We start from the raw sequence: 22064 nt of genomic DNA on the forward strand, positions 1-22064 counted from the left end.
TGGAAAACAGCTCAGAGTGTTCATGTAACTTATTTTTGTGAATGAAATATTGGAATTCTTAAAGTTGGAAAATACACAGTCATCAATCAACTATTACTTTGGGCCACTTAAATTTAGTAAATCATTTCTCATTTAGTCTATGGCTACTATGTTAGACATTTTATTTAAAAATGTTTCATTGTGAACAATTAACCTTCTCAATGCTTTGATAACTGTTTTTCAAACTCATCAAGATGAATCCAAAGGAACAGCCATAGGTTTACTCCATGAGTCTGTGAAAACTATCAGAGCAATGGACTCACTCTTGGTCTTTCCAAGGGTGATTCTTGTAACATACTAGAGAAATACAGTATAGTTAGTAAAAAATTAGAGGGGGAAAAGCCTCTAAACAACCACCTACTATGAAATGTGTAGGACCCTATAAAGTTAATTTAAAAATATAGACAAACCCAGCCTTAGAATATTTAAAAGCACAGTAATTTTGTCCATCTCCCTCCCCAACAATGCCCTTCATACTATAGTCACACCTGACACAAATGCACTACATGGAATCATTGATCATTTCTGCAAACCGTTGTCACAACATCAGGCACCAACAGTTCAGTTATTAAAAATATAACAACAGTACAACCGTAGAGTTGAGCAAAACTATCGAAAAAGAAGCATGTCAAGTTGGAAGCTACTCAATCACAAAACATGGAAGAATGGTCAACTATTTCTTTCTATCTACCATCAAACTCTACAAACATCTTTGAAGATGCCACACCTGGACAAATTCCTTTAGGTTAAGTCCATGAGCACTTCCCAAACATTTCTATACAAAGTTACACATTCATGCTGAGTTAGTTATCATTATCTAGTGATAATCTGCAGTGGGCCGGAGTTTCATTTGCAGGCTATTCAGAGAGGACCTGTGTAGCAGGATATCGAAATCCAGGGTGGAAGCATAAACGTAAGGTGTGCAGCCATAGTCTGAGCAGGAGACTGTGGGTTGTGAAGGGATGTCTGGAGAATCAGAAGAATGAGCCGTAGAGGGTATGTCTTTCTTTGTAGAAATGCTGAGGCACAAAATACAGGTGTTCATAGTACTTTCATACATGAAATCCCTTCTCCTGTATGTGCATCATATGTAAACGTAAAGTCTGTATGCTGCTGACTATTCGTCTCTGATGTCCAATGAGGATGACTCCAATTCGTCTAATGTCACTGAGAGAGTATGAAGATGGAGAGAAGGGAGGAGAGGCAGACAGGAAGGGACGTGGAGGAGAAACACAGAGAGATTTTGAGTATATAGATTTAATAAATACAAGCCAGAGAAAATGAATACTCAGCTATGTTAAATATATATATATATATGTATATATATATATATATACACACACACATATATATATATATATATATATATAGTCACATTTGACAAAAAAAAGTGTTGATTAGTTGTTAAGTAGTCGTATAAAGGAATAGCAAATATTTTATATTTTTCCCCCTTGTTCCACAAAATATACTGTAATCCCAAATTTAATGGTATAAAGAAAAATTTCTGTAGGCATAAGGCTATCTACAATTCAAGTAATTATATAGATTTGCAACAGTTATAGACAATTCAGAGCATATAGGGTAGAGTTATAATATGGACATGAAAAAGACATTCATAAAAATTTAGCAATTTTGAGGAAATAAAGTGGAAATATATGTATTCTACAACTCTACAGTAACTGCACTTCTGTGCTTCATATGTACCCAAAAATGAATATAAAAACCATACCATGCAAAAGTACTTGTACTAATACAATTTTGTAAACATTGAGACATTAAGAAAATCTCACATTGCCAGGTGTTGGTGGTGTATGCCTTTAATTCCAGAATTTGGGAGGCAGAGGCAGGAGGATCTCCCTGAGTTTGAGGCCAGCCTGGTCTACAGAGCCAGTTCCATGACAACTTCCAAAGCCACAAAGAAACCCTGACTTGAAAAAAAAAAAAAACAAAAAAAAAAAAAAAAAAAAAAAAAAAAAAAAGAAAGAAAGAAAGAAAGAAAATCTCAGATAGAAGCCTACATTGATGGACTGGATTTATAGGCATAGACACAAAAGAATCTCAAATATTGGGTGAAAAAAGCAGGGACAATACATAACCTCCTATATGAATATTAAAATTGATATGAAATATGTAAATACAATATATAATGAACAATAAACAGTACAGAGCAGTGACGACCTTGGGAAGGGGGTAGGAAATGTGATAGAAATGGGGGTACACACAGAACTTCAACTGTTTTATTAATAGATTATCCCATAAACTTGGGGGGAAGACACTGGAATTTGTGACATTTGTGAATAGGAGTCCCTCAAGAGGGATTCCTAACATTGAGAACAGATCTTTTACTCATTTGTGCATATATGAAAAATAATTCATAAGAATCAATAAAATCCAGTATCTGATTTTAAAACTGCCATTGTTTTGAACCATATGAAAGTGCATTGCCCTCTTAAAACAATGGTACTTTCATACGGCTCTGTGTGTTATATTTTTACTCCACATTTTGAACGTTTCTATTGGATGTAGGCAAAGGATGATTTTTGAGACAATGGAAGATGTCTAATTATGATAGTGCATAGAAGGATCTCTAAAATGGCAGTAACTCTTTAAGTAGATTGATGTGATGAAGATAGTAGGAAGTGACTATGCTTTATTAGTGTATATGAATAACAATTTACCAAGGCAACAAACACTATGTTGATGTAATGTCTATGTTGTAAACAGGGTCAGTATGTATTTTGGAATCATTGACAACAATGTCAAAGATATTTTTTAATTAAATATATATTTTTTGGAAGAGTAGTTGAAAGTGTAACTTCAGCTTCCACTGGAATGATAATGACAGAAATCACATACTAGCCTTAGGAAAAGAATTCTCGATTGGACATGCGAATGTGAAATTTCATGAGCAGAATATCTAATTAGGCTAGTAAGCCTAGGACTACTTACTCGATGCTCATTCTTGAAATCAGATCAAATGTTGTAAAGCCTGCTGCCATGAAGTTACTCTTGTATTGCCCCATCTTTATAGAATCCAACCAGTCACCAACTGTGACGAACAATGGATATTCGGGAACATCACCAGGGGATTCTGGCATTCTACAGGGAAATGAAACACAGCATTAAAAAGCCAGATAAACCAGACTTAGTCACTTTTATTTTTTTCCTTTGGCAATATTCTTCTGTCTAATATTTTTATCCTCTGTCTTTAATGAACTCTAATTTTCTGTCTTATTCAGCAAGTAACTAGAAAAACTTAAAATTCCAATCAGCCATTTCTTTTGACATTTTCTGCTTTTTGCAACTATGGGTATTACACTTGATAGATTTTTTAGAAAACCCCTTTTTCCTATACTCCTTTTTATTTTTTTCTTTCATGAAATTGTTTTGAAACTTGAAGCCTAGTCTACCCACCCTCTCTGTATGGAGAGTAACAGCTGTTCATGACTATCATTTCTGACGTCTTAGGAATCCATGTCCTTCACCACAAGGAAACTCACAGAATCAATTATCCTGGGCTCTCACAGACACTGAACAGACAACTAGGATGTCTGCATGACACTGACCTAGGCACTCTGCATATATATGCTATCAATGTGTAGCTTGGTCCTCTGGAGGGACTCCTAACAGTGGGAACAGGAGCTGTCTCTGACTCTTTTACAGGTTTTTGGGACCCTACTCCTTATACTGGGTCACCTTGTCCAGCTTTAATACATGGGCAGGTACTTAATCTTATTGCAAGTTGATATGCCATGTTTTGTTGATAGCCATGGCAACCTGTCCATTCCTAAACAGAAACAGAGGAGGAGTGGATTGGCAGGTGGGGATAGAGAGGGACTGGAAGGGAGGGACTGGAAGGAGGGGGGGGAGGGGAAACTGCAGCCAGGTTGTAAAATAAATAAATAAATTTAAAAAATCTTGAAAAACAAAACAACAAAACAAATAACAAAAAAGGAATTCATGTTCTTTTATCTGCCCCACACTTGTGATGGATTTCCTTTTAATGATGAATTGTTGATCAAACTTCATATTATGTTTTAAAATATTCAACAATAGTCTCATTTAAAAATAATTTCTGATGTCATAGAACTTAGTTTCATAAGTAGGATTTACATATATCCAAGCATAATGTATGGGTATTGTAGCTCAAAACATAGTTATGAAGGCATAAAACCAAACGTCAATGAACTTTGGGCTAACAAGTAAAGGAGTATAGTACTGATAGATACTAAAGTAGTATTATCTCAATCATTTTCAATTCTAAGATATATCCAAAAGCCATCCTAACTGAGAATGTTTATAGTTTAAGCACAGGAATAATATAAAGGCATTGCTTTCGAAAGGCTAGGAAAGATATGTATGAGTGCATGCATATTAGCAAAAGCTGGGAGGAGTAACACGGAATTAATCTTAGAAATTATAGTAAAATAACCCGGGATTTTGTGCTTAAATCATTCTAATAAAAACTGTAATATCCTTCTTACAGGAATATTGGAACACAGTTCATGAATGATGCTGGGAGTAAACAACACAAGAGTTTTGTAATCTCTGTTCCTCCATGTAATGGGTTGTTCTTGGACTGTACTTAACACAGGTGTGGTAAGTAGGAGTGGGGTTACTTCAGATCATCCATCATCTTATCCATTATCATTCAGAATGAAGTTTCCAAGCATGTGTTGTCCTCCTGACTGCATACTGCCTAAATTTATGCGACCTTGTCCTTGTGACTGCATACAACTTGGACTCAAGCGAACTTTGCTTACACGACTTTTCTTAGCCCACAGAATGCCTTCAGAATGTAAACTGTCTATGCCTTGAATAAAACTGCTTATTGCACGAGACTCCAGTCTGCCTCATTTTTAAGCTTTACTCTCCCAGGTTCATGCCACCAAATATAACAACACTAGAGCATGTGGATATTTTGATGTTTATAAAAATACTTGGTAGGAAAAGTGTTTGTTTAATAATTGATGCATTACAATAAATGTACCATTTAAACATATAAAAATTACATTAACTAGTAGACTAATAATGATCTTTAAAAATATGCTCATGTTTTGATTCAAGTCAATATTTACTAAATAATGAAAAATGATCTTACTATAAGTAAATGTTTAAATTTTTATTAGATACCGAAAATTAGTTCAACTTCCAATTGTTTTGCTCTTAATATATTTTAAATGAGGGAAAATATGTGTAGACATAATTTGAATATCAATATTTTAAATATTTCATCAAGCTTTTGTCATAAATATTTTAATTGGAACTAGAATCTGCTAATATTCAAAATCACTTGGCTAGAACCGTTTGAAGGAAGAATTTCTGGCTTTATACATGCTATCTAACTGGTATCATTCTGGAAAAAAACATATGGGGATAAGCATTAAGTTCTAATGTGAAAATTGAAGACAACTTACAGTCAAAATTAATCTTAAATCGTTTATCTTTCATTTGAAGTCTTGGAGGAGCACAAGTTATACTTATTTCACCATCTAACGATGAAAAGGTAGTTACCAAGTCCTTGCTAAAGAGATTCCTTTCTTTGGATATTTTCTTTGCTACATTTCTTTTTTCTCTCTTTTTTCTAAACTGAGATCCAGTTTAAAGTAGAGATGGGTGTAAATGGAGACACCCAGATGTTTTTGTTTTTTGTATGTAATAGTAGTTTGTGTACACTGTACTCTATATTGAGTATGGTTTCCTTTAATGGTGATTTTACTTTTAAAAAACTATTCAGTTCTAGTATATTTCTCTAATTCCTATTGTGGAAGCTAAACCATAATGATAAGGCTATTTAACTGTGGGTTGCTTCATTCTGGTTAATTTCAGAATGACTCACAGTTTTACACAAAACAGAAATGAGTCATATCCAAAATTCAGAAAGCTATTATATCATCTTTGACATTCTGGATTGTTACAATGTTTCTTCCAAGTTTTTAGCTGTATATATGTTAATAAATATAGCCAAATAAAAATTCATATGTGGTGGTGGCACAGCCTTTAATCCCAGCACTCGGGAGGCAGAGGCTGGCAGATCTCTGTGAGTTTGTGGCCAGCCTGGTCTACAGAGCGAGTTCCAGGACAGGCTCCAAAGCAATACAGAGAAACCCAAAAAATCCATATATGAAATACTAAATAAGAACCATTGTGGCAAATAGATTTAGCTAGATTTTTGAATGACAGCATTCCTTAGAATCTCCAATTGTCGAGCATGCACTCTGAATAAGTAAGACAATTCAAAATAGCTTCTGCATAATTTTCTTGAATTATTTAGTCAGTGTCTATAGCATATCTTGTAGGAAATACTGCTGTACTTCACAACTAACTCTGAAAATATTAGGACAGCCGTTTTGACTACCATTGGTTAAAAAAGTGAATGTCTCATTTTAGAACATCATGGCTTTAATAAATGGAATTACTTGTTAGAGAATTTTGCTAAAATGGAACAGAATAAAAAACAAGTTGAATTGGCATTTCATTCACACTCTTATGCCTTTCTTATTTTGTTTGTTCTCATTTATTTGTTTGAAGTAGTGCAGCCTGGCCTCAGACTCTTGATCCTCCTGCCCCAGCATCTAGAGTTCTAGGTTTGTAGACATGTACCTCAACACCTAGTTCATCTTCTTCTTGATGCACAGGGAGGGTCGGATGAGTTTCTTTCTATGCACTGGGATGACACTGGAGTAACTTGGGATTTCACAATTTTATGCAACTGGTAAGTAGAAATGTGATTTGCTAATTTTATGTTATTTATACTGAAAACTGATGGGAAGAACAAACACAGAGATGGCATATTCTCCCATTGAAAAGCATTCACATTTGCTCCCCAAATCTTGCAATGTCATAATTTCCTTTCCTGCTTTCACATTAGTAACCTTGTTAATTCTCTGGCCTTTCCTGCAGCAGCCCTTGATTTAGTAAGATCAGGGGCCCCACATTTGTTCACAGTGGCTGTGTGGTAATTTTGATTCCACTTTATCTTATACTGAAGTTGAAACTATGCTGCTATATCCTGGATTTCAGAGTTGGTCACTATCATCCTCAGATGAATTCTCTAGAACATTGCCAAATAAACAATAAATGCCTTTTCTTATCAAACCTGTACAGTGATAAATTCAGTTTATTTTTCTTTTTCTTTCTTTCTTTCTTTCTTTCTTTCTTTCTTTCTTTCTTTCTTTTTTTTTTGCTGAGAGTGTGGAAATTTCTGGTCTTTGGTGATTAGTAGAGTTGCTCACCTGAAACGTTTTCATAGCCTAGCCAGAAGCTCACATCTTAGAAGTATATACTGTAAGCTGGATGTAGCAGCTCACACCTGAGCTCTCAGCATTAAGGAATATCACCACTTTCACATGATTCAATGGCTATTCATCTCTACATTTGGTTAATTCATATATCAACATTAGGATACGTACATTGCCCATCCAGTCATTGAAAGAAAATTTTACTTTGCATTTTTTCAAATTTTCAAGATTTTACATTGCATTCTTTTCAATGAAGCCTGTTATTTAACTTGATCACAGACTAACAAAATAATTTTGAGACTAAAGTTAAAGCATGATTTGACTCAAAATATCCTGAAGTGTTAAATGCTTAAGAACACGTATCTTGCCTTTATTTAATGCTAATGGATAGTTAGTGAATATTATTTGCAGTGTGAATTTTAACTGTGGAGGCATTACTTTTTGTCAGACTTCATTCAGTAATTCCTCCATTTATAATTGTCCAGATTATTTGCTATGTATAATAAGAATGATAACTGGTGAAACATGTAGGAATAATGATTAAATTATAGATATGCACAAGGGGAAAGATAAGTATATGGCAGGAGCCATACTTTTAAAATAATCTCTCAGAATTCTGAGTGGCCAGCACATGGTCCCTAAAAAGAGAAAAATAGGTCACTGGATCTCAAAGAAAGGTTCTTTCGTGAGGAAATAATGCAGAGTGGAAAGAAGCATCATATCATATGCAGCTACAATGCACTGACAGTGGCTATCATTATAGCATCGTGGGATCAATTCCCACCACTCCACAAACACGGGTAGCAAGCAGTGCAGCATCTGAGATAAGTGATGTAATATCTGCCATTTCAGGAAGAAAGAAGCAACGTGTGTGTGTGTGTGTGGCACCAGAAAATGAAACCTACATAAATGCCTAAGGATGTAATTCTATTGCCATATTTCCCTCATCTATTATAGTGTATAAGATATGTATAGCTATATATGTTTTCAGACAGTGTTCTTCAAGAGGCTACACATTGCAGGAGGATGCTTAAGGCGTACATAACTATTTATCTCTATGAGGGAGGGCATATGTTCTACAACTTTGTATTTTCTCAGTAAAAATAAATAAATAAAGTGAGAGGCTGTGCTACACCAAATATTTTAAAAGGCTTTTAATAAACTTCATCTATGAAGTCTTATTTAGTACAAAGAAAATCTAACTGGAAAAACCAAAAAATGTGCAGGGCTGAGAAACATCTGGAGTTTTTCTGTTATTCTGTGCTGCACAGTCTAAGTGAATATGGACTTGGGAGTCAATGAACCTTGTTACTAATCTAATGATTTCTTCTTGCAATATTATTTTCTTTGACAAACAACCTTCTTGAGTCTCCCTTTCCTTCCTTATCTGAGCCACAGGAACATCAGCAGTGATGATTAAAGAAAAGCAATGGCAGTACCCAGTAGACACTAGCACACAGTGGCACTAGTTGTCATTGTTTATAACACAGGATATGCTATCAATATTATCACAGTAATAGTCAGTATTGTAACTGTCTTATGCTAGTAGTGTAGCCCATTCGGTTTAGATTTTCTAGTGGGCAGGTAGCCCCCACACTTTCTGACCAATGCTTCATATTCTCTCTTCCTTCCACAAAGCTGATTACTGTACAATTTATGCATAGGTTTGACCGGCACTTATTTCTGCATGACAAAACATCAATGCAATACCAGCAGCAAACATCAAAACAAAACACATTGTCCATGCTTGTTTAGGGACATAAACAATTTTGTGGATGTTGATAATCTATTACCTAGTCAGTACTGTGAGAAATCTTTTGAAAATTGATGGAAAATTGTATATTGTTGAAAACTATTAACTGAACATAAGATGATAGTGTTATTTGGTCTTAGGTTTCTCATGGTTTTCTGGAGAAAAAGCATTACAGTGATGATGTGATTATTTTCCTACCTTCCTCATTCACTAGAAACCAAGTGCTTAAACATACAACCATATCCTTGTGTGTGTCCAGGAAGACAGCTGTTGAAGTTACTAAGAACTACACATTTACAGGATCCCTAAACATGACCAGTGAATATTGAAAATATTTACAATGTGCCCTTGCTTTAGCAGAACATGATGAATGAGCCCATTGACTATTATGGGCCAGTATCATCCATCCAAGCAATTGCTGCATATCACCAGATACCATCTTTGAAATGATGTTTAAAAAGCACAAAATTGTTTGCCAGTGACTTGCAGTGGGCCTGGAACAGAATTGGAAATGTTATTTTCTCTCCCTACTACCTACTCTTACTCCTCCTCTTTTTTCTTTTTGCAATACTAGGCATTGAAGGAAGGGACTTGCTAATGGCAAGCAAGGATTCTGCCACTGAGTTATATACACTAAGCCGTAGGAATGTCATTTCTCAATTGTACTGTAGTGTCGTCAAAAAAAAAAAAAAATTACAGCTAGCTGACTGCAATCTAGTATGCTTAGCAGACACCAAATCCAGGAGTACTGAAAAGGATGGAGAATGAATGTGTAGGGAGATGTGGTAGGGTAGGGAAGGTAGATAGGACTTAGTGAAAGGACAGTACGTGGTAATCAGGCCACTTTGTATAATTAAACTTCAGGTAGCCAGATACAGTCCTGGACTCTATAGGATTATCCCTACTTGGAATCAGGAACTGCAAGGTTGACCCTGAGAGTTGTGGGAGCGAGGCCGAATAGAGGGAAGGAACAGAAGTATAGTGAGGCATTGCTTCAAATGCTCTACTACACATAACCTTGATCTCAAGCCACTCCTATTCTACCGAGGATTGTGTACCATGTGACAACTACAAATGACTCTTGGAGAGGAAAGAATTGTAAAGTGATTAATGAGGGTCCATTGATGCTGCATTTATGGAATGTTGCTTGCCTCCATCAAGATGGTAATTTTGAAAATATTTAGCAGTTAGCTGAATTTAAGGACATTCATACATAAACCACCATGGCCTCATTTATGTCTGTACACCTTTTAAAATAGTGTGTTGGGAGCTGTAGAGCTCCACAGCTCCCAACAGAATATGCCTGTGGGGAAGTATCAGGCCAAGGGATGTCAGCAGAAGAGTGAAAACTGCTCTTCCCAGTAGTGAGTGGATCAATGTCTCTCCTGCAGAAACACTCAGGTGCTTACAAGGAAAGGCTACCAATGTGATTCATGAAATTTCTAATTTGCTAGCACAAAAATATTAAACTATGGGTTCCATAACCTTCTCTATTCTCTTTAGTCACCTTAATCCTCCCCACCCCACTTATTACCCTTGCCAAGACAAAGAGTAAAAGTTTCTTAGGTGAATTCTTCAGACAAAGACAATTAGGGTGGAATAAAATCCATGGGAATGTTGTCAATGAAAGAACAATGCTTGTGTTGGTGTAGAAATGAGAGCAACCTGGAGTTTGGGGACACTGGAGTAAAGGAGAGTTTAATGGTGAGTAGCTGTGCACTCACTGTCCTCTCAGGCTCTTTAGCGCATGTGTGTGCCTGTGTGTACTGCATGCATGTGGTTATGCAGAAGCTAGAGCAGGACACCAAATCTTTCATTTTCTGCCCTACATCGTTGAGACAATATTTCTCACTGAATTGGAAGCTTGCTATTTTGGTTTGGCTGGCTGACTGGCCAGCAAGCTCTTGAGCTTCTATTATCTCTACTTCTGATGCTGGGGATGTAGGCACACACAATCATGATCAGCTTCTTCTTCTTCTTCTTCTTCTTCTTCTTCTTCTTCTTCTTCTTCTTCTTCTTCTTCTTCTTCTTCTTCTTCTTTTAATGTGGGTGCTAGGGATTCAAACTCAGAGTAACACTCGTGTTTGCAGAGCAAGTAGTCCTATGTAGCAAGCCATCTCTCCAGCTGGCATGTTTGAGAGGCACTCTGTCACAAAGATTGATGGTCATGTTTCCTTAATCCAACATTAATCTGGGACAGGCATGCGCTCTCAGAACTTGGGAGATGGAGGGGTTTCTCATGTGGAGGTACTTGTCACCCTTTTATAAGCACAAAACCAACCAGGCCATCTCATTACAATAAAGTGTCTCAGTTCTCTGGGATTAGAAACAACGTGTGGAGGGCGGTGGGAATACGGTGCCAGTGAGAAGACAGGGAAATCCAATCCTGGCCCTTGTGATAATATGAATAAAGAGCAGTTTCAGGCAGATACTACCCCGGGAACTCTTGTTCATTTTGTTTCTCAAGCAAAAATATATTAAAACAAAAAGTTCATGTGCCTCTGTCATAAACAAGGAGAGAAAAATCACTCACAAAAAAATTTCCATTTGTTTCAGAGAGATTAGATTTTGGAATTGAACCAAGCTGACAACTTTATATGAGGGATGCAGCTTCTGGCCTGTGCGTGGTGTGGCTCTTGGAGCATGACAGTCTCTTCATCGTGGATCTCTGGCCATCAATCAGGACCCCGCGTCTGCCTTGACCTATGTATCTCCCCCCACCCCAGTTTTTGGTCATTTTCTGATTTGAGATTCTTCCTGAGTATTTTATAAATAATATGGTTATTCACAGTCTTAAAATGCAGTCAATTAAAAATGGTGACTATGCCAGTTAGATACCTTTGCTAAGGCCACCATTAAGTCTGTTAACACTGAGTTACTGAAAGTCCTGAGGAAATGATTTAGCTTTAGAGATGTGATATGAGTCCTCTTCCATGAAGGTAGAACTTATTTTGTGGTATGTTTCCATTATGATGTTCTCTCAATCATGAATACTGTATTTTAAAGAAAATATGAGAACAAAAAAATAATCAAGAAACATTTTCTCTACTTATCTTGCCTATTGGAGACAGGTTTTTACTATCTATTGATCTTTATTTTGACTTTCTACTCCCTCTTTATTGTCTCATAAATTTTATACAAAAGCTTGTCCCTTTGTGGCTGCTCACAAACCTGTGTGCCTCACTACTAAATCCAGCTAACACTCCACTCTGTGTTTACTGAAGTTTTGTGAAGGCTTGGGTATCACATTCCTTGAAACAGGCTTCTCCTTGGGCTTTTATTGTGAGTCTTCATCCATGTCTCCTGATTAGCAGTCTGGCTTTTGTTTTTCAGTCTCCTTTGGTTATTGTTTTTTTTTTTTTTTTTGTGGGGGGGTAGGGTGGGGGAGAAGGGGAGGGATCATGTCTTGACTCTTGATGTTCTTTTTCTCTGTTTATTTGCAGTCTTTATTTTCTTCATAGGTTATCTAAGTATGTTAATGCTTTCAGTTATAATCTATTTGCTGCCAGTTTCAAATGTACACCTTTAGCCTATACATTTGAAAAAAAAGGCAATTATGTTATGCACAAGTGTCTACAGGAGGGTATGTATATATGAGTGTAGGACTTATGGAGGCCAGAAAGGGTCATGTATCCTGGAGTCCATAATACAGGCAGTTTTGAGCAGTCCTGGGTAGGAACTGGAAACTCACTCGACAATAGTATGCACTCTCAACTACTGAGCCATCTCCCTAGCTCCATAGCCCAGATCTTTTACCTCAAATTCAACCTAGAACTATGCACCTAGGAATTTCCACTTGATTGTCCCACAGGCATCTCTGACTCAGAATGCCCCCAAAAATCTCATTTAGTCTCCAAAACTTACTTCTCTTCTTCTCTTAGCAAGTATACCACCCACTGTGCAAAAAAAGAAACATGACAACTTTCTACTCCTCTCTTCTTCATTCCATATTAACATTGACCAAGATACATTGAGATTATTTGTGTGTGTTGCCTGACAATAAATTCATTCTCTTTTCTCATGATCTTAACTTTATTCTTACTGTATACCTTAGGCCTTGAACTTTTATAACTTGGATGTCTGATAAGATACACGTGACTCTGTTTCCCATCTTGCTCCTTGTTTTGCATTCAAAGCCGATGACACTGGAGTCATCTTCTAGAAGTGTAACTGTAACCACATGGTTCTCTTGCTTAAACATCCTTCAGTGGCTGTCCATTGCCTTGATAATAAAATTCAAAGTGCCTTTCTTTCCTGTGCCTTTTGTTCACAGCTTCCTTTACTGGACTGCACAGAGGAGATGGGCTGCAGCAATAGTTGAATCACTAGCTATTTCATGCTTGGCTTCATCTTGCTGAGGCTGCCAATTAGTGATTTAGAGGTGAACTCTCACATGCTCTTTAGTGAAAAGAGGCCTGTTTCAAATAGCCCTTAAAGAGCCTGGTCTTGCTGCTACTAAAATCCTATCCTGACTGGAACTTGTTATCCACAGTGAATGCCTTCCTATGGCCATCTGGTCATTCAGGAAGACGTGTTTTGGTTATTTATAATTTAGTCTAAAAGAAGACATTGATGATATTTTAAGTATAATATGTCAGACAGAGATGAGGATTATTTTTATTCCATTCTTTTCATTTCTCTTCACAGAGAAGAAAGTAGATTTTCTTGGTTCTATTGAAGATTGCAAAATGGTGTATCAGTGCCTTCACTGATTTTGATTTGGGGAGAGGAAAGTAACAACAGCAAGGTGTAATCAGACCAGCAGGGAACATCCTCACTTCTGGTGATTCAAATAGAGAGGTGGAATATAGTATGGGAAGAAAATCAGAGGGGACACACACATGCACACAAATTCTACTCATAAGATAAAGAAGGATCAGTAAAGAAAGACACAAATATCAAAGATCCACATATGAGAAATATAAATAAAGTAATAGATAGTTTAGATACAGAGGGAAAAGAAGGGGGATTTTTTTTTCTTTTGAAAAAAAATCTGTTCTGCTAATAAATAAAATGAGCTTTATACAGGGTAGGCAATTAGACAATTATCAAGGAAAACTCATTCCCTCTACCTGTTGTTCTTGCCTGTAACCTGAAAGAAATTATGATTGTCAGGAGAAAAATATCAACACTATGTGTCTTACACAAGGATGTCTTCCACCAGTGTGTGAAGGGCACTGGGATTGCGGATCAGTTTGTCAAGGAAGCTGACGATGTCAGTAAATTTTGGCCTGTGGTTTCTTTCTTTCTGCCAGCAATGGAGCATCAGCTGGTGCAGAGATGGTGGGCAGCCCATCGGAGCCGGAAGTCTGTACCCTTCTTCAATGGACAAAATAACCTAAAGGCAAACATACACAGCTCATTGGCTTATATGTGGTGACAAGATGTGTGTTAAGCAATAGCACCTTTATATGCAAGTGGTAAAAACCAAAATACTAATGAGAACAAAAACTGATGACACACAGGGCCCAAGCAAGGGTAAATATCTAAGTTCTGAACAGGAAGTGCTGGTAACTCAAGAGCATCTGCTGCCCCTTTTGGGAATAAACGTGCTGGAAGCATGTGCTGCTGATGTACATGTAGTTAAATTTCATCACAGTCTCAAGAAACAGCTTCTGTGTAACTGCTAGACCATCTGAAACCCCGATGCCCACATGGAAAAGACAGCATGACGTGGATATATTCAGTGCAAACTGTATGTGACAAACAAAGGTGTTTCTTGAATCCTCCTTACACTAAGGTCGGTGTATTTTTTAAAACCCATTATTCTCTCTCTATTGCCTATTTCGGTTCTCATTGACTTTGGATTTTCCTTTAGTCTGACACTGACCAAGCAATGAGGCTGTTCTCCCATAAGCCCTAAGGTAGTTCAAACTACTGAAAGCTAAGAATGGCGAGCATCAAGGCCTAAAAACACAGGGACACTCAGTCTGAGTACCCAATAGGTTCTTCTCTGTTGACAACAGAGAGGCTGTCTCTGTGGGACATGGTGGTGATTAGTTGTGTGTGGCCACTGTGTAACTAGCAGGACTAAGGGATTGAAATTTTGATCTGGGTTAATGTTAATTCCCTTATTTATTTTAAACTCCCACTACCTGTCCAGCTCTCAAGGAAGGAATCTGCATAAGAGTTAAGAATGACAAGGAGATGACAGTCTGTTGGTTAGAATCTACTTAGAGGCCAGGTAGGCTTCTAACTTGTTTAATGTATTACTTGCCAGCCCCTCCCATGAGGAATTTCAAGATGGAATAGAATCAATTCTGAATTTATATCAGTTAACTTGTAGTCATTTGAACTTCTGTTCATACATCATCTATGGGGATACATATACATATACATGTATATGTATATATCTCCAATTTAAAAGCAGGGAAACTGAGGATCAAACATAATACAGACATCAGTCAAATTCACCTCTTGACCAACAATCAAAATATAAAACTGAATGTTAGCATCACTGTGTTAAGAATTATGTTGCAGGGCTATCTATATATATTCCATGGTTTTTAAGTTAGTAATTTTTTGTCAGTTTTTAATTAAAAAAATCTTTTCTCATTTTACATACCAAGTCCACTCCTTCCCCTCCTCCTGTTCCCCCACCTTCCCCCACCTCACCCTTTTTAACACTCCTCAGAGAATCAACAAAGTCTATCACAACACTTTGAAGCAGGACCAACCTCCCTCCCCCCCCCCCCCATATCTAGATATCCCATACTACGGATGCTGTGGGATATCTAGTTTTCTGATCATGTAGTTAGAAAAGAAAAGCCATTTTTTTTTTCCTTAAAAGTTCCATGGGTGTAGTTACATATGAGTTCCCGGTTTCTTCTACTTACTTCACTAACTGAATTATTTAGCCATTGTGATTCACTGTATTTTCTTGTATCCCCTATCACTCCCGCAGGTGCAATTAGTGTTCGCTTAGCTAAAATGTTGCCTATCAACCAAATGCCCGTGCACCAAGAGTCCGAATTACCAAAAAGCCGAGAAGACGAAGACCATTTTGAAAATTGCTTCCGTGGAATACATACATATTCAAATCAAGGCAAAAATTCCCTCTGTAAAATGGAAGGTTGAAATAATAGGAATGGGTTTTTAGCAATTTACTGTATCTTACACAGGTCATTACACAGGGGCCATTACATAAAGCAGTCGAGTTTGGAAAATCTAATCAGAGGAGGGGGGGGGAAACAAAAAACAAAACAAACAAACAAACAAAAAAACTGAAGTTGACTGGACTGTTTGAATCATAAAAACACACTGCATTTTTAGGTAAAGTGGATTCTGGGTATCCTCCGGTCCCGGCTGCAGCGCTGACCCCTCATCATTCTGATGGGGGCAATCAAGAAATACAGGAATTCCTGTACTTATTAAATTCCTGACATCCCTTCCAAAAATAAAAAAAAGTAGAAGATGCATCCCATTTCCCCTCTTCCAGTGAGCTTCAGACAGTAACCTATGGGGAAACTCATTATTATTACACAGGAGCTTTTAACAAGTGAGGAGGAAAACTCAAACACGGCTATAGCATTGTGCTTTCTTGTAGCCTCAAGTGAAATGTTCCCTGATGTCTTTCTTCTAGGGAAAACGGATGAGGTTAGTGGTAAAGCCTAAATGATTGTTCACCCAGGAGGAATCGGCCATTCAAACTGCTTCAAGGCTCCCTCCCCCACCCCCAGTCTAGCAGTCAGATCATTAGCGCTACTGAAGTTGCTTCTCATTTAAGTGAAGCTGGCCTTTTCCCCACCTACTGACTCTGTGGATTTGGTTATTTCCTGCTGTTCGTATTTTGTCCCCCCCCCCCCCCCGCCCCGTGAAGCTCATTACCTGGTCCAAGCATTTGAGCGAAGAAGCATAGGGCCCTTGGTGCCATCTTTGGAGCTCGTGCACCCACAATGGGCTCCCATTAGGTGGTAAATTACAGTAATTTTGGACTTGGATGAAAAATAACATACAGCATTACCTGGACCTAGCTCACGGAAATGAAAGGAAAGCTTCACATGCTTACAAGCAGCAAGAGATTCCCCCACTTTCAATTTGCCTGAGAATTGTTTCGGGAGATGGGATAGTTCTGTCATTCATTAAAATTTGACTGAACTGTTTGTAAGAAATGTAGCAGCAAGAGAGAGCATTTCATAAAATTTTAACATCGAGGTACAAAAAGCCGCCGGGAGGCTTTACGTTTCCCAAAAGTGATAGGCCAGTCTGCATCCTTTTGCTAGCAGGATGCAATGCAAACACTTCTGTGTGCATAATTAACGACGCCTTGGCCATTAGGTAGAGCTGTTGTGTAATGGAGACCCCTTGCAATTCTGGATGTCTATTTTACACATCAGCAGTAAAAGCAAGCACTTTGGATTGTGCAGGGCCTTGAACTTCAATTTCTTGGATCCCCAACAATCTGGGTAGGTCACTGGTCCTTTCTAAGCTCCAATTCTCTAATCTAGAAATGGAGACAAAAATGGCATCCACCCCAGAAAATTACCTTGAAGCTTAAATGAGCTAATCATCTAAAATAGCTGTTTTCTGTTTAGCCTTCTCTTCCGCATCCTGGTCTCTGTTTCTAACTAGGAAATTCTGTTTATTTAAACACAAGGTTATTATTGACAGGCAAAGACTCAGTCTTCTCATGGTTTAAATTTTTGTTTGTTTTTAAATATTCATTCTGTTATTATAATGTTCTTCTTTATGTTTTCATGGTTTGATATCTTAGTGAATCAATAAAGTTTGATGCTTAAAATGCATAAAACAAACTGTGTCCAATAAAAGGTGATTTATAGCAAATTGATAAAATTCAGGCTTTTACTATCCAGGATTAATTAAACAATGTATATGTACTGGGTACTCTAAATCTTTTATTTCTTCAATGTCTATAGCTGGTTATTTTTAACTCCAGGAAATGGTATACCAGAAAGCTTAAGCCACTTGCCCATGTGTTCAGTTAATCAATGGTCTTGGATTGGAACTCAGAGCTTCCTACCTATTTTATCAGTAACTCTTAACTAGAGGTAATTTTGTCCCCCATCTCTGACAAGGCAACAGCCAGGGACTTTTTTTTGTTGCTGTTATTTCAGTAGGGAAATTTTACTGTAATCTGGTATGTAGAGGCTGGTACTGCTGGTATGCATCAGCTCCAACATTCAAAACAGACCCCACCCCAAATACTGATGACACTTATCCTGGGAGTCCCTGCAGGCCTACTGGTTTTTCCAATTTGCCCTGTTATTAGAATAGAATACCACATCTACCCTGACTACAAAGATCTTATCTCAAAGCCTTGTAGCTGACTGTGATTGATTGACTTACTAGGTTGCAGCTAGTTTCTGGGGAACTTTGCAGGACATTAGACCTCATGTGAGATTAGCTTGTGGAGGATTCAGCAAGTCAAAGCTTAGATTTCAGGTCTTTCTTGCTTCAAGCCAAGAAGTCACTTCTCAGTATTGCCATCTACAACCAGCATTTTCACCTGTAATATTTCCCATCAGATATGTGTCTGGTCACCCTGGAGCACATTTAAACATGGATGAGGAAGACCTGCCAGAGTAATCCATGTTCACCTAAGCTAGAACTGAAAGTACCATTGACTTGACTAGAACTGGAGGTATCAATTTGGAAGGAGTAAAGTGGCTATTACCTACACTTCATCATGGAGAATGAGAAAAGGCTAGCCATGATGGATAGTGCCACTTTCTGGTCGTTGTCAGTGACCAGAGGCCCTGTGTTGCTATGGTGCTAGACTACCTTGGTTCCTGATCACATGGGTGTGGGGACTGACAGGTACAGAGTTATACACCTAAATTTATATAGTTCAAGATCTGATGCATCATGACATAAAACCATAGGGAACAACGCTGCTGGAGACCCATTGCTCATTTTGCCTCCATAGTCTTCCCCAAGGCATGATGCTCCAACAATCTTGTGTCAGTGCTATACTGGACATTTTCCTTTCTGTGACAGTCATTGTGGACCATGGCTTATTCATGGATCTAGAGAATAAGAGCAGGTTGAATGTTTTTTTTAAAAAAAAATCCTATTAACATCTAGTGTCACACAAAATCGAGACTACATTAAAGTTGCTCTTGACAAATACCCCAAAAGGATGGGCAAAATGAAAGCAAACAAGCAAATGAAAGAACCGCACACATCTTCTAACTGCACAACTACTTTCAACTTGGAATCCTTCTCTCATTCCATGTGACCATGGGAAAATTTACAACCACAGTGGAAAGGAATGGAGAAGGCTGGCATGGAGATCTAGCATGACTAACCACAGTACTCACTCCCCTGGTTGGGCTTGAGGTCGGGGCTGAACAGAGAGAGTCCTTACAGAGCTAGCCACAGTCTTCTCTAACATTGAATTGCCATGGGAATTTGAGAAAGATTTCATTGTTCTGCTCTTGCTAGGCTGGAATCCTGAGCCCCACAGTATGAGGCAGCAAAGAATGTAGTGATTAGAGAGAAAGAGCCTGGAAATCCAGGCCAACACTAAAATCCTGCATCCAGTGTGCCAAGAGACCTGATGTTTCATGATTTAAAAACACAAAACAACTTCTTGTTCTAGTTAGCTTGGGTTGGGTTCCTTTCATTAATAAGCAGAAAAAACACTCTATAACAGAGTTTTCATGCTTTCTTTGTATGTATACTCTAAATAACTATTGTAATTATACAATGCTTTATTACATTTTAAAAAGAACAGCATACGTTCCCTGGTGTCATTCTAATTGGACATGGGTGTAGGACTTTTGAGGTATCAGAACTTCATATCTACACCAAAAATAATGGATTTCCTTAGTGAGAAATATGCCCCCTTCATTCTTTTCTGTGTCTATAGCATAAAGTGAGAGCTCCATATGGCTGTACCGTGGGTAGCTATTAGTCAGCAAAATTAACGTTTCCATCTCGGTAACTATTTGTCATTTCTTTGCTCTGGAAATCTTCAAACTTCTCTCATCTTGTTCTTTACAAAATATATAATCAAGCCAGTCGTGATGGCACATGCCCTTGGCCCTAGCACTTGGGAGGCAGAAACATGCAGAGCTCTGAGTTTGAGGCCAGCTAGGTCTACAGAGCTAGTTCAAGGACAGCTGCAGGGCTACACGGAGAAACTCAGTCTTAAAAAACCGAACCAAATCAAACCGAACCAAACCAAACCAAACAACACAACACAACTCCCACAAACCCAAAGTGTGTAATCACTAGTTACCTTGGTGTGCTCCATAGAACACTACCAGCTCTTGTTTCTCTGATCTGGATGCGTTTGCATTCTTGGTACTTGCTGCCTGACCTCTGTGCATGTCTAGTGCCTAGTTAAGTACCTAGTGTCTAGTTAAGTACCACCCCACTCATTAGTACTATGTGATCATCTTCTTTAGCTTCCCTGTGTGGAAGAGAGTCTGTTATCTGTCCTTCTGCTTCTTGTTTATGCCATTTCGCACGGTGGAGGACTGATTTTCCCTGTTCCCCATTCTTGCCCCACAAGCACACCTGGTCCAGTGATTGACACATGTTTAATAAGTACTTGCTGAATGGCTCAGCATCTGGCACTTGCTATTATGTTTTGTTAGATTTTTTTATGGCATAGTTCTGTGCATTCTGCCTTTTTTTTTTTTTAAATTCTCATTTCCCTTCCCTAATGTATAATTCCACTGACCTTTGGGAAACTCATTATATTACTCACTAACACAGATTCTGCAGACTCAGAATTGTTCATTGTAATAAAATACACCACCATGTGCAGAATAGAAAAACTATTTCCTAAAAACTGTCTGAAATTTCCTAAACTCATTAACAATCATAAAACACTGTAATGTTCAATTTGAACTGTGCCCACAGCTTTGTTAAACTCACCAAAATGTGGTAAAAGCATATAAAATATTGAAATGGAGCATAGTTGGACTTTTATTCTCTGCCTCATCACTTTTCTTAGAAAGTCATTAGAAGTGGTCAGATGTAAAACTATACCTTGACTCAATGAATGCGGACTGGAGGATAAACAGGGAATAGACAGTATTTGGGCAGAAGCAGTTGGGATATTTTAACTAAGTTATTTCTGCTTCTAAATGGAAATTCTGGTTGTGCAATCCATCACAGATAGGCTATCTTCCAATATGTTTAGCTAAACAGAATTCCTGTAGCAGCAGAAAGTATTCATAAATGACATAAAAGATTTTTTTTAGCTCATTCTGCTCATTCTGCTATCATGTAGTGATGTGTGTGTGTGTGTGAAGGCTTCAAAATTTGGCTCCCCAACTCTAGCCCCCACTTTTTTTCCCCTCCTGGTTCTCAGGTTCTCTTTTGAGTATTCTTTGGTCATCCACAAAGACAGTGAAATCACAGTAACTGAGAACATATCGTGGATCTGGGTAGAGAAAAGTTCAGCCTGGTGCTGAGAACAAATGTGAGCAGGCTCAGTGTCAGGAGTTGATTTCTGGCTGTAGAATCTTCCCCTGTTCCAGACAGGCAGCCAAATGAGGCTTAATAGACAAAATCACTCTCTAAATGGTCATCTTGGATGCTGATCCTCAAGATCTACGGCCAGAACTGCTGGGTGAATTGTTGGGAATGATCCAGGCAGGGAGAGGCTGACACCAGGCTCTGGACTACTCTGATAGTCTGAGTTCAAATGGCATTTTTGGGGAATTTCCCTACAAAAGTTGTCCTGCTCAGCAACCTGTCTTGTCGTCTGGCATCCTTAGTCATACCTGGTATACCCTATGAAAGTCCTATCTATGCTTTGGCACCTCTGTAGAGATAGGAAGAACCCTATTCTAGAAAAAGGAAGAGCATGGATCGTTCTTTGCTGGAATAAGTACCACCAGTGTCCCTTCAGAGATAAAATCACAGCCTCTTGTTATAAGAAGAAGGCACGTTAAACAGGAACACAACTCATTTCTGTGCCATTTTATTTATTCACGACACTGAGGCACTTTCAACGTTTAAGTAGCTTGCATGACTGAGTCAAAGTGCACACCATCAGGGCCACGCTTGCTAAGTCTGTGACTGCAACATGTCCCAGGAGGAAAGAAAATATA

At 38.0% G+C, this 22064-nt stretch overlaps 1 protein-coding gene across 1 annotated transcript in view; it reads right to left on the bottom strand.

Annotated features, from left to right (window-relative positions):
* Positions 1-276: 276 nt before the first annotated feature.
* The window catches only part of Epha6 (EPH receptor A6), a 769688-nt gene continuing 747900 nt past the window's right edge, over positions 277-22064 (bottom strand). The window contains exons 16-18 of the mRNA XM_051191720.1: positions 14178-14371; positions 2989-3138; positions 277-1206 (exon numbers count right to left, since the gene is read on the bottom strand). Coding sequence (XP_051047677.1) covers positions 1092-1206; positions 2989-3138; positions 14178-14371 — 459 coding nt within the window. The 3' untranslated portion in view covers positions 277-1091. The remainder of the gene's footprint in view (positions 1207-2988; positions 3139-14177; positions 14372-22064) is intronic.

This window comes from Phodopus roborovskii, unplaced genomic scaffold (genome assembly GCF_943737965.1).
Source record: "Phodopus roborovskii unplaced genomic scaffold, PHOROB, whole genome shotgun sequence".
NCBI classification, from domain to species: Eukaryota; Metazoa; Chordata; class Mammalia; order Rodentia; family Cricetidae; genus Phodopus; species Phodopus roborovskii.